The sequence below is a fragment of the Musa acuminata genome, chromosome BXJ1-7 (assembly GCF_036884655.1).
Source record: "Musa acuminata AAA Group cultivar baxijiao chromosome BXJ1-7, Cavendish_Baxijiao_AAA, whole genome shotgun sequence".
Classification (NCBI taxonomy): Eukaryota; Viridiplantae; Streptophyta; class Magnoliopsida; order Zingiberales; family Musaceae; genus Musa; species Musa acuminata.
This window is the reverse complement of record NC_088333.1, coordinates 38,480,545-38,494,415: the sequence shown is the minus strand read 5'-3', so window position 1 is coordinate 38,494,415 and position 13,871 is coordinate 38,480,545. Positions and strand designations below refer to the sequence as shown.

The 13,871-nt window shown below is 37.2% G+C and overlaps 1 protein-coding gene across 1 annotated transcript; it reads left to right on the top strand.

Moving 5' to 3' along the window:
* The first annotated feature begins 9,341 nt into the window (after nucleotides 1-9,341).
* On the top strand, nucleotides 9,342-10,901 carry LOC135679743 (anthranilate O-methyltransferase 3-like). Its single transcript, XM_065193727.1, has 4 exons — nucleotides 9,342-9,449; nucleotides 9,542-9,952; nucleotides 10,035-10,307; nucleotides 10,377-10,901. Exons 1-4 carry the CDS (start codon nucleotides 9,342-9,344, stop codon nucleotides 10,761-10,763), a joined length of 1,179 nt encoding a protein of 392 aa, XP_065049799.1. The 3' UTR covers nucleotides 10,764-10,901.
* Nucleotides 10,902-13,871: the final 2,970 nt, after the last annotated feature.

Genomic DNA, 13,871 nt, shown 5'->3' with positions numbered 1-13,871 from the left:
TTGGGTACTCATATTTCAGTTATTAAGAAACACATATTTTTCTCTTTCTTTTCTATCACAAAAATTAGTTTCTTATATCCTCATGTGTATATTCGTGTGTATATGATCACATTAAATGATACACAAATATGATCTAAGCTTTACTTGGATATAAAGAGAAATAAACTTTATATAGGAACAAATACTAGTAGGTCGTAACACGCAACAGAATTAAATAAAAATCACAATCAAATATGACATCAAGATTTACGTGGAAAACCCCTCCAAAGTGAAGGGTAAGAACCACGGGACAAACTACAGATATCCACTATAAGAATAATAAATATATAAATCTCAATCTTTTGCCCAAAACCCTAGTAACAATCACAAGAGAATAACTGGGATAAATGATCACTTTACTGTGCACAATATCTAAATTCTCCCAAAGTAATCACAATAAGAATCTACTGTAGATATGATCTAACATGAGATGATAACACTACTAGATGATTGATAACACTATTGTAGATCTAACATCTATATGCTTCGACTTAGAATGAAAAGTTGTGTTCTTACACAAATGGATGGCACTCTAGCTATCATAATGCACCGCATAGTTTTTTTGTTTCAGCCCCAATTCTTGTAAGAATTCTTTCATCCATAATATTTCTTTGCATATCTCTATAGCAGTAATATATTCAGTCTCTGTGGTAGAGAGAGCAATACACCTTTGCAACTTGGATTGTCATGACACCGCCCCCCCTGTAAAAGTAAGTACATAACATAAAGTGGACTTCCTCGTATCAATATCTCTTATTATATTTGCATATGTGTAACCTATCAACACAGGTGATCCACCTCCAAAGCTTAAACAAACCTTAGAGCTCCCTCTGAGGTATCTAAAAATCTACTTGTCTAGTGCTCTTTGTCTGGATTTGCAAGAAATCTGCTAGTAACACCTATTGCATATGCGATGTCCGACCTCGTACATACCATTACATACATTAAACTTCTAACTACTGAAGCATAAGGAACTTTTTGTATTTTCTCCTTCTCCTCATCACTTGACGGACTCTGTTTTGAACACAATTTGAAGTGACCTGCAAGAGGAGAAACAACTAGTTTTGTATCTCTCCAATACCTTCTCGATGTATTTTTTTTGTGACAACCAAATTTTCTTATTTTTATTATCACGAGAAGTCTGCATACCTAGTATTTGCTTTGCTGGCCCCATTTCCTTAATTGCAAAAGACTCACATAGTTTCTTCTTTAACCTATCAATTGTAAATATATCTTTCCTAAGAATAAGCATGTCATCAACATAAAGTAAGAAAATAATAAAATTCTCACCAAATCATTTGATGTACACACAATGATCTGAAGTCATTCTTTTGTATCTATTTTTTGTCATAAATGAATCAAACTTTCTATACCATTGTCTTGAAACTTACTTCATACAAGCTCTTCCTCAACTTGCAGATAAAGTTCTCTTTACCTTTGACTTTGAAACCTTTTGGTTGCTTCATATAAATTTCCTCCTCCAAATCACCATGAAAGAAAACTATCTTCACATCTAACTACTCAACCTCTAAGTCCTGGCTAGCAGCAATACCAAGAGCAACACGAATAGAAGATATTTTAACAACAGGAGAAAAAATCTCTTCAAAGTCAATACCTTTCTTTTGACCAAGGCCTTTCACAATCAATCTAGCTTTGTACATTAGTTGAGAACAATATTCTTAAGTCTTTAACCTGAAAACCTACTTGTTCTTCAAGGCCTTCTCCATTTGGTAGTTGCACCAAATCATATGTATGGTTCTTCTGAAGAGCATCCATCTCTTTCTGCATAGCAACTAACTACTTTTTCTGCTCACTTTCAACTATTTCTTAGTAACTCTCTGGTTCACCTGCATTAGTAAACATCACATACTCCTTTGTAGAGTATCTTCTTGAAGGTTGATGTTGTCTAGAGGATCTTCTCAATTGAGGCTATGTAGGAAGTTGCTCTCCAACTTCTTCTTGCTTAACATGTCCTATAGGTATATCAACATCAAGCTCTATACCATCTTTCTACACATCTCCCCATCACCCAGATATACTGGAGGTGTAACTGGGTCACAATATACTAATCCTTCTGCAGAAGTCTTGGCTGGTGCCTTCTTCTTCAAATCCTCAAAGGTTTGATTCTCTAAGAAGACTAAATCTCTACTTCTATATACCTTTTGCTTTTCTGGATCTTAAAGCTTGTAACCAAACTGATCATGTAAGTAGCCAAGAAAAATACATTATTTAGTCTTACCATCTAACTTGGACCTCTTATTGAGAACATGTGCAAATACACAACAACCAAACACTCTTAAATACCTATAGGAAACATATTTCTCTGATCATACATATTCTATAACATCACCGTCTAGGGTTGTACATGGTGATAAGTTGATCACATCAACTACAGTCCTCAAAGCCTCATCCTAAAACTTTTCGGATAGCTTGGCCTATAAAAGCATACATCTGATTTTTTCCATGATGATGCAGTTCATCCTCTCTGTAATTGCATTATACTGAGGTGTACCAAGAACTGTCATCTCTTGTTGGATCTCATGTGACCTACAATAATCATTAAATAATCCTGTATTCTCACCATCATTATCTGATCTTATTCATTTCAATTGCCTTTCTGTCTCCCTTTCAACTCTGGTATGAAATTTTTTTAAGACATTAATAACTTGATCTTTGGTCTTCATAGTATAGCATAGGCTCAAACTTTCCTGAAAAAATTATTTATAAAGTGACAAAATAAAGTGCATCAATGATGTTATGAACATTAATAGATCCACCAGGAGTTTTTGTTCTCAAATGACCACATCCATCTGTATAAACACGGTCTAAGGCATACATTTTTCTAGACAAAGTAGGACTAACAAATGAAACTCTATGTTGTTTACTAGCCAAACAATTAATACAAGAGTTCAAATATGCACTTCTGAGGTCTGACAATACCTTTCTCTTAGAAAGAGCTTGCAGCCCTTTCTCGCTCATGTGTCTCAGTCACCTATGTCATAACTCTATGCTGAAGTCTTTCTCTATAGCATTCAATTGCTTATCATAAGCTTTGCCCTATAAACTGTATAAGGTGTGACATTTCTTTCCATTAGCTACAATAAGAGAACCTTTACTGAGCTTCCATTGCCCTTTGTGAAATCTGCTATCATAATCTTCATCATCTAATCTTCTAACTGAAATTAAATTCAGCCTCAAATCAACTATATGTCTCATATCCTTAAGCACCAACTTGTAGCCAAGGTTGGTCTTTATGTAGATATCACCCATGCCAATGATGTTTGCCATGCTATAGTTGCCTATCTTGACAACACCAAAATTTCTAGACCTGTATGTAGCAAAAAACTTCATTCGTGGTGTAGTATGATAAGAAGCACATGTGTTAATCACCCACTCAAGATCCTGACACACATAAGAAAAAATATGAGACAAAATCAAATAATCACTACCCTGCACTATAGCTTAATATTATCTTTTGACTCTATAGACTCCACTTCTTTTTTCTATTTCTTTCTTTTCTTAGGTTGCTTAAATTGATTCTTGTAATATCCTTTCTCACCATAGTTATAGCAAACAATATATTTTCTTAATATTGATTGACCTTCCTTTGTTCTCTGAGATAAGTGCCTGTGAATCATTCTGAGATGTTGTTGAATTCTTTCTTCTCAACTCCTCATTCAATAAACAGCTTGTTATTTGACTCATTGTGATAACACCATATGGTGCAAAATTACTGAGGGAAATCACTAGTGTCTCCCAACTTTCTAGTAATGAACTGAGAAGTAACAATACTTGCAACTCATCATCAAGAGATATTTTCATAGAGGATAACTAGTTAGTGATACTCTACATTTCATTCGAATGCTCAGCAATAGAAGCACCCTCTTTATATTTCAGAGTTACAAGTTTTCTGATCAAGAAAGCTTTGTTGCCAACTGTTTTTCTTTCATAGAGACCTTCCAACTTTTTCCAAAGAGAATATGTAGAACTTTCAGTAGAAACATGGTGAAAGACACTATCATCGAGCCACTATCGAATAAACCCAATTATTTTTCGATCTAATCTCTTCCACTCATCATCTGTCATAGTTGTGGGTTTTGCACTATCCCCCTACAAAGGTCCATATAAATCTTTACAATACAATTCTTGGTTTCCATATCATCCAATTGTTTCCATTCAAGCTAATCATATGAGAAACATTACTGGCCTCCATGTTTGAATACAAAAATTAAATCACCACAACCTTACTCTAATACCAATTGATGGGATATAAAGAGAAATAAACTTTGTATATAAATAAATACTTGTAGGCCATAACACGCATCAGAATTAAATAAAAATCACAATCAAATATGACACCAAGATTTACGTAGAAAACCCCTCCAAAGTGAAGGGTAAAAGCCACGGGGCAAACTAGAGATAATCTACTATAAGAATAATAAATATACAAATCTCAATCTCTTGCCCAAAGTCCTAGCAACAATTATAAGAGAATAACTGGAATACAATGATCATGTCACTGTGCATAATATTTAAATTCTCCCCAAGTAATCACAATAAGAATTTACTGTAGATCTGATCTAACATAAGATGATAATACTACTATATGATTAAGAATAATCTCTCTGCGTTGTCCTTGTTTTCTTCCATTTCTTTCTCTTATTTTTCTACCTTTTTTTGAACCAAGTTGTTGCTGCAATTTGATCTTTGTTGCTGCAGTTTTTCTCACTGTGCTGCTATAATTTTTCTTACTCTTTTCGCAGCCACCCATATCCCTCTAATTTGATCTAGGATTAGATTAAAGGGGATAGATTATCGGCTGTTAAAGCTCATCATGGACTGAATTCATGGGCTTTTAGCCCAACAAGCTTTAAGCTAGGAGGTGCAACCTTTATGGAAGGACCGGGATCACTGAAATGTACGTCTACTGTCTTGTTGCTAGCTATATAGTACACGATGAACACTAAAAGGTGCACAAAAAAGGGTCCGTTCATCTTCGACTTGGCATCCCATTAGGGTTTCCTGTAACCTGTGCTAACGACACGATAGTGGAGCCTCGATTGAATTTTAACAAGTCACTTACAAGGATGGCTGGCTATGGAGTCTGAGAGCTAAGTAACCTGAAAGCTTCTCGAAAGCAAACTTAAAGAGGTGGTTGACCGCCACAATACGATCATAAACGTCCTGTTTTGTTGGTCGTAGGCTCCGTTGCAACAATGCTACCGATCAGTGGAGGATGTTGCTCCACCGCAACATTCTTAAAAGTCCAGGGTTAGAATCGGTGTGTTTCTGACCTATTAAGCAAGGTCTTCAGATACAAGTTAACCACGGTCTTCGTGCAACAATGCTACCGGTCGGTGGAGGATGTTGCTCGACTACAGCATTCTAAAAGTCTAGGGTTGAAAGTTTCTGACCTCTGACCTAACAAGCAAGCTCTTCAGAGACGGGCTAACCACGATACTCCTCCTCTCTAATGTGGTTATATTTCTCTCGAAGAATGCACGACCACATCATCAGTGACATATGTCTTTAAGATGATGAATAGAAAAGTGTTAGTTTGGCAAGTCCCATAGTCCCACATCGGGAAAATCAGGCTTGTTATCTCTTATTGGAACTATAAATAAGGGTCTGGACTTTGAAATCAGATGCACCACAAGAAAAACCTAAGTGTTTGCTTTGGGTTTAAGTCCACACTCAATTAAATAGTTTGGGCTTATAGTTTGAGTTTTTTTTTGTTTAGTATTTTCAGGTGTTTTATGGCCTAAGAACATCTTCCTAAGGCATTTGTAATAGTCTCTCTTTTATAGTAGTGATTTGCTCCTCTTTCGTCCGTGGATGTAGGTCAAGGTCAATTGACCGAACCACGTAAATCTGGTGTTCTTATCGCTTTTATCTTTTCGCTTTAATATCTTTGTTGGGTTACCAAAATTACCCTTTAGTAAATTTCATGGGGCTAGCTCTAATAAACTGGTATCAGAGCATGGTTTCGGGATCTTTTGGCAACGGTGACAATAACAAAGATTGTTGTCGAGAAATTCGATAGAAATGTCAACTTCAGCATGTGACAACTCAAGATGGAGGTCATTCTGGTTCAAGGCAAAGTTGATTTGGCACTACAGGGAGTTGAGAACATTCCAGATAGTATGTCAAAAGAAGATCTTTAGAGTATGAATAAGAAGGCCCGATCAAGCATTATTCTAAATTTTTCTGATGAGGTTTTACGAGAGGTAGCTAAGGAGACTATGACTAAGAGTATGTGGGACAAGCTTAAAGCCTTGTATATGAAGAGGACAGTAGAGAATTGTCTCTACTTGAAGTAGAGTTTGTATATGCTTCAGATGACTGAAGGTACATCTATACTCTCACATCTTGATAAATTTAATTCCTTGGTTATGGATTTGGAGAATATAGATGCAAAAATTGATGATGAGGATAAGGCTCTGTTACTTATGTGTTCTCTTCCCCAATCTTTTAAGCATTTTCGTGATACTATGATTTATGGAAAAGAAACAATTTCGTATCAGAAAATTAAATATGCACTAAAATCTAAGGAGTAGATAGACAGAGATATCACTGGGGAAAGTAGAGGAAATCAAGCTGAGGGTCTAGTTGTCAAGGGGAGAACAGATAAAAGAGAATTTGATAGTAGTAGATCTAAATCTAGATCTAAATCCAGACATAGAAATTTGGAGTGCAGATATTATCATAAAATGGGGTACATTAAGGTTGATTGCTTTAAATTGAAAAATAAATTAAAGCAAAAGGAAAAAATTGTTAAGAAAACTACTGAGTCTGCTGAAGCTAGTATAGAAGCTAATGAGAATGATGGAAATATTTTCTTTGCTACTGATGATAGGACGAGATCTAAAAATAAATAGATTTTAGATTCGGGTTGTTCTTATCACATGTGTCCTAATAGAGATTTGTTTTCCACATATGAATCTTGTAATTGTGGAATTGTTTTGATGGGCAATAATGTCGTGTGTGATGTTGTTGGTAAAGGCACAATCCAAATTAAAATGCATGATGGTATTGTGAGGACGCTCACTAATGTTAGACATGTTCCTGATTTAAAAAAGAATCTCATCTCTTTAAGCACCCTAGAGTCCTTTAGGTATAAATACACAGCTGAAGGTGGAGTTATGAAAGTTTCTAGAAGTGCCCTTGTTGTTATGAAGCTTGTAGGTCTGATAACTTATATATTTTGTAGGGAACTACAGTCTCATCATCATCATTGTCTGATTCTGACATCACCAAATTATGGCATATGCGTTTGGGTTATATGAGTGAAAAAGGTTTGAGCATATTGAGCAAAAGGGGTCTACTTTCGGACAGAGTACTAGGCCACTAGATTTTTGTGAACATTGCATTTTTGGAAAGCAGAAAAGAGTCAGCTTCAATTCTCCGATAGTTCATAAAACAAAAGGTACCCTTGACTATATTCATTCAGACATTTGGGGTCCAGCTTATGTTCAGTCTAAGGGTGGTGCCAGGTATATGTTGACTTTCATTGACGATTATTCCAGAAAAGTTTGGATTTATTTTCTAAAGCATAAAAATGATATTTTTTTAACCTTTAAACAATGGAATGCTTTGATCGAGAAGCAAACGAGTAAACATATTAAGAAGCTTCGAACAGATAATGGCATGGAATTTTGTGAAGGTGACTTTGATGAATTCTGCAAAAATGAAGGAATCGTTCGACATCGCACTGTTAGGATGACGTCTCAACAAAATGGTGTGGCCGAACATATGAACAGAACACTCTTGGAGAGAGCAAGGTGTATGATCTCAAATGCAGGGTTGACAAAGGACTTTTGGGTAGAGGCGATTAATATGGTCTGTTACGTTGTCAACCGCGCTCCTTCTGCAGCACTTAACTTTAAAACTCCGGATGAAGTTTGGTTAGGTACTCCTACTGATTACTCTGATTTAAAAATTTTTGGGTGTCCAGCATACATGCATGTAAATGAAGGAAAATTAGAGCCTCGAGCTAAAAAGTGTATTTTCCTTGGGTATGCTTCTAGGGTGAAAGGATACAGATTATGGTGTTCTGATCCCAAATCACCAAAATTTATAATCATTTGAGATGTTACTTTTGATGAATTGTCTATGTTATCTTTCAAAGAGGAATCTACTAGTTGTACAAATAGGCGCAGAAGCAGATAGAGCTTGAGATTGGTAGTTCAGATTCTTTTAAGTTGAACTTTTCTACTCAAAGAATGCTAGTAGATGGTCCGGAATCTACTGACAAAGATGATCTAGAGGAAGAGCAATATTCCATAGCCAAGGATAGATCACGGAGAAATATTCGACCACCACAAAGATATGCAAATTTGGTTGCATATGCTTTGTCTGTTGCAGAAGAAACAAGTGAAGTTGGTGAGCCTACTTCCTACTTAGATGTAGTTTCTTGTGATAATTTCGCTAAGTGGTTGATCGCGATGAATGAAGAAATTGAATCTCTCCATCAGAATAGAACTTGGGATCTTATGAAGCCGCCTTCTGGTAAAAAAATTGTTGGATGCAAATGAGATACTATTGCTGAGGGAAAAGTCCTTATTCCGAAAATTCATACGAAGGACAATCCAACTGATATGCTTACGAAGCATCTTCCGGTTTACAAGTTCAAGCAGTGCTTGGACTTGGTTGGTGTTCATTGTTGGTGATTGTCCGTTGGGGCTTTTATGAAGAAGGTGGAGCAAATTTTGTTGGGACATGCCAATGTGGAGATTTATTAGTTTGACTAGTCCCATAGTCCTACATCGGGAAAATCAGACTTGTTATCTCTTATTGGAACTATAAATAAGGGTCTGGCCTTTGAAGTCAGATGCACCACAAGAAAAACCTAAGTGTTTGCTTTGGGTTTAAGTCCACACTCAGTTAAATAGTTTTGGCTTATAGTTTGGGTTTTTTCTTGTTTAGTATTTTCAAGTGTTTTATGGCCTAAGAACATCTTCGTAAGGCATTTGTAATAGTCTCTCTTTTATAGTAATTATTTGCTCCTCTTTTGTCCATGAATATAGGTCAAGGTCAATTGACCGAACCACGTAAATTAGGTGTTTTTGGTGTTCTTGTTGCTTTTATCTTTTCGTTTTATTGTCTTTGTTGGGTTACCAAAATTACCTTTGGTAAATTTTCTAGGGCTAGCTCTAACAAAAAGTCCTATAAAAGAATCAGGAATAATCAAATTACAAGTAATAAGAACTAATTGTGGTTCTGATTATGGGATAATGAGCCAGTTAAATACCTTCTTGTAGACCATATATAGTCATCCTGCCGTGCAAAAAGCTCTGCGTTCCATGCACCATCGTGTTCTTAGGAAAGGCATGAGCATGAGGGTGGAAGAAGTCCTTCACATGGTTGGAGGGGCTGGGGAAACCAGCTATGCCTCCAATTCTAAGTTTCAGGTGGTTCCTCTTGAACTGTTTGCATGAACTTAAAAGCTTATACTTACGTAGCATTCACCATATCCGATCATGGTTTGCTGACTGCGTCACAGGAGAAGGCACTTCTCTTGACGAAGCCAGTGCTGGACGATGCAATAGGAGGGGTTTACAAGTCGCTACACCCTGCGAAGATGGTGGTCGCCGACTTAGGTTGCTCCTCGGGCTCCAACACTTTCGTGGTGATGTCCGAGGTGCTCCACGTCGTCGGCGACCTACGACGAAGTCTGCAGGAACGTCAGGAGCCACCGGAGATCCAGTTCTTCTTAAATGACCTTCCGAGGAACGACTTCAATCACGTTTTCCGGTCTCTGGGCGAGTACAAGAGGAAGGTCGAGCAAGAGAAGGGGAATCTGCTGGTGCCCTACTACGTGGTGGGAGTGCCGGGCTCCTTCTACGGCAGGCTTTTCCCACGTCGGAGCGTCCACTTCTTCCATTGTTCTGGATCTCTCAACTGGCTCTCTCAGGTTGACCTCCTCTTAAACGGTACTATACGAAGCAGTCGATACTGCTGTCTGATAGCTTATTCTAGCTATCCTGAAACGTCAGGTTCCTCAAGGACTCGACACCGAACGGGGTGCCTCACTCAAGAACAAGAACATCTACATTACAGAGACAAGCCCACCGGAGGTTGTGACAGCATATCAACAACAATTCCGACGAGACCTTTCAGAATTTCTCAGGTGTCGGTATGCAGAACTCAGCTACGAAGGCAGACTGGTGATTTCATTTGGAGGCAGGAAAAGTAATTGCCCGACCTACGGACAGATGAGACACCTCTGGGGACTCTTAGCTGAGGCCCTGAATGCCTTGGTGTTAGAGGTAAGAAGTAACATCGATTGATGACATCGTGACAACTGATTCATCGAGTTATTTACGTATCAAATCCAGGGAATGATAGAGGAGGACAAACTGGTAACCTTCAATCTGCCACGTTATTCGCCTTCCATGGAAGAAGTGAAGGCAGTGATCCATGGTGATGGTCTGCTCGATGTAGAAGAAGCACAAGTTTTCGAGGCTAATTGGGACGCGTTCGACGACTCAGACGATGATTCTGCTGCATTCGACAGTGATCTAAGCGGCAAAAACGTGGCAAAATACGTAAGAGCAGCGGTGCAACCATTGATTTCGGAGCAATTCGGCGACGCCATTCTCGATGAGCTGTTCTCTAGATATGCAGCAAATGTTTCGAGGCACCTCCTTCAGCAGAAAACTAAGCATAGCGTGTTTGTCATTTCCTTGAAGAAAAAGAATGAAAGCCATCTCGCTGCTGGTTGATGGACGGACTTGCAATGTGCGTTCGACTCCATACTATTTTGTTGCACTGTATACATCGAAACCTAAGTCTTGTAACTCGTAATATGCCATGTGAACAGCATGCCTTTATCATCGAATTCTATTAAGGAAGTTGCTTCAGTTGGTGTGCGAGTCTCCTTGCAATCCCAGCAGGAATTCTATTAAGGAGGGCTACATCCTTAGGATGATTGACTCAATCCGGGTGTTGGATTGTTGAGCTAGCTGCATTTGGTCTTCGGGCTTGAGATTGAGCTCAATTTAAGTTTATCAAGATTGAGATTGAATCGAAGTTCAAGTCAAAGTCAAGTTAAGTTGACTTGGACTTCCATTGGAATTTGGTTTGAGTTAAACTTGAGTAAGAATCTGATCCTTGGTTTCGAACTCTAGCTTGATCCTGGTTTAGTTGGATCAAGATCGAATTTGAGTTTCACTTAAACTCCAATTGAATCGTACTAACATCCGATTGAAACTCAGTTGAGTCATACTAATATCTGATTGATATGAAATGTCACTCTCTAGGATTGGTGAGAGAAAATATATAAATTTTTTAGAGTCTATATTGTTGGTATATAAAAGAATTTGTGCTTGAGTGAAAACAAAGATTTTGTAATTAATCTCATACGATAATAACTTAATTTTTCCTTTGTGAATATAAAAAGGAAGCATCGAACCACATTATTCTTATTTTGACTTTTTTTGTATATCTTTTGGTAAATGATTTCTTTATTTATATATATTTTGGTTTTCGAAGTCCTTATTTATAGTGGGTGATATGGTTGAATGTTATGTTCTGCTCCTTGGTTAAATGGAGCGAAATAAGTATATTATTGCAAGTGAAGCTGATTGATTGAAGTGGTATGAACATGTTTTGCACCTGGTGAGATATCATAATTTCTCTGTCTTGAAATAAGATGCCACTAAACAAAGATGTATATATATATATCAATATCAAGCATCACTTTCTATTGACTTCTTCTTTTCCTCCTTGATATTTAGAATGATTTCTATAGGTCTCCTATCTAGAGCTTTGTTACATATAACTATGATGGTCGATTTTGGAGTGATGATACAAGAAGTAGATCACCACAAGTTGGATGATTTACTAGGATTCTTTGGTCATGAATGGATAGGATGAAATTGAAAATATTAAATTTTTATCATAATTGGAACACTATGTGCTGGTCAACAAGCAGATGTGGTTAAGCGAGGTGCTTTAACTCCTGACAGTAATGCTCTAAAGCAAGAGAACATAACGAGCCCATCTGAGAAACCAAAATCAGGCCGTGATCACTTCAGAATTCGACAGGATTCCTTGTCTCATAAACTTAATGCTCTCAAGTTGCGTAGAGAAGGAAAGATAGATGAATCAGAGGCTGAACTTGAATTAGCAAAGGCTTTAGAAAAACAATTGGAAGACTTTGATCAAGGTTCAAGCGCTAACATGACCTTTTCTCGAAATCATGTCAACTGGAAACAAAATGGTAGCCTCTGGATTTCCACCTTTTCTTGAAAGAAGAGAAAACAAAAGCCATGTCAGTGCCATTTTGGCAACTTCATTGATGCTCATGTCTACTATATGGGCACATCAGACCCATATAGGGGTGGTAGATCACCATGGAGGATGAACTGACAATAGATGCACAAAGTGCCATAGCAAGGATTCAAAAGGAGTCTGAATACACACCACCAAGCTTACCGGTGGGTGTTTAACTGTATTTAGATGACCAATATATTGGATAAGTAGTAGAAATATTGAATTGTATGAAGTTTTATATCAGGACATGTTGGATCACTGCCGCGACAGACCGAATTGTTCTTCAAAAAATTTGTTGAAGTTTCAGAGAAAGGTGCCGACTCTTTTGTTAAGCTGTTCAATTACTACACTCTTCTTCTAGAATTAGAAGTAATTCTAATTCTATTTTTTGTTTCTTTAAAGTAGAAACACTAAATTGTGTTGTAATCGTGGACATTTTGATCGAGTTGCTTAAGCTGAACACTGAGACTGCAGTTTGCTTACTAAGAACTGAACCTTCCTGTATCAGTTTGTCGATGATGATGGCAAGTGCTACTTGGAGATCAATTACAGCTTTGACATACGTAGGGAATGGCCATCAACTGGATGAGAATGCTACTTCAGCAGCTTTGAACAAAAATCTGAGAAAATTACAGAAAGAAAAGGCTAAATAACTCATGAGGGAGAATTATCCATCAGTGTGCTTAGTGTACTCTTCTTTATCCTCGTCTTCTGTGATCTCTTGTTTCATTTCCAATGCCAATGTGCAATTCCATTGCATCTGAAGGAACCCATTCCATTGTTTCAACATCATTTCCTTTCTGTGAGATTCAATCATCTGTATATTATTATTAGTTAATTGGTTTCTTCAGTGTGTTGATACATGCATGCCAGTTTTCTGTAGTGTTAGCCATCTTGGTTGGTTCTCATTAATTAAGTGCCTCTCTTTCATTTATTTTATGATGATGATGACATTGTGGTTATATATCATCAGGAGGGATCACTTATTTCATAATGAAGATTTTGATATCTAAAGACTCAGAATTCATTCACCTCTCTTTTTCCTAATTAAGCTGTAATTTATTGCACCTCTTGTTGGAGGTTGTCATCTTATATCAGGTCATTTCAAACTTAGTTCGAAATAATATCCTACAAGTGAGATAGAAAAAGAAGAAATATCCAAAGTATCTTACTCATCTGCAGTAGATAGTTTGATGTATGCTGTAGTTTGTACTATGCCAGATATAGCTCATACAGTTGGAGTTGTCAGTCGATTTCTCTCTAATCCTAGAAAGGAACATTGGGCAGCAGTGAAATGAATATTAAGATATCTAAGAGATACTTTCAGGTTGTGTTTATATTTTAACAGTGATGAACCTGTGCTAGAAGGGTACACAGATGTAGATATGGTAGGTAATACTGATTCCAAGAAGTCCACTTCAGGGTTCTTGATGATATTTGTAGGGGGAGCAATCTCTTAGCAATCAAAGTTACAGAATTGTATTGCTCTATCAATCACATAAGCATAATACATAGCAATTACTGAAGCTTGCAAGGAAGCTTTAAGGAGAAAACAT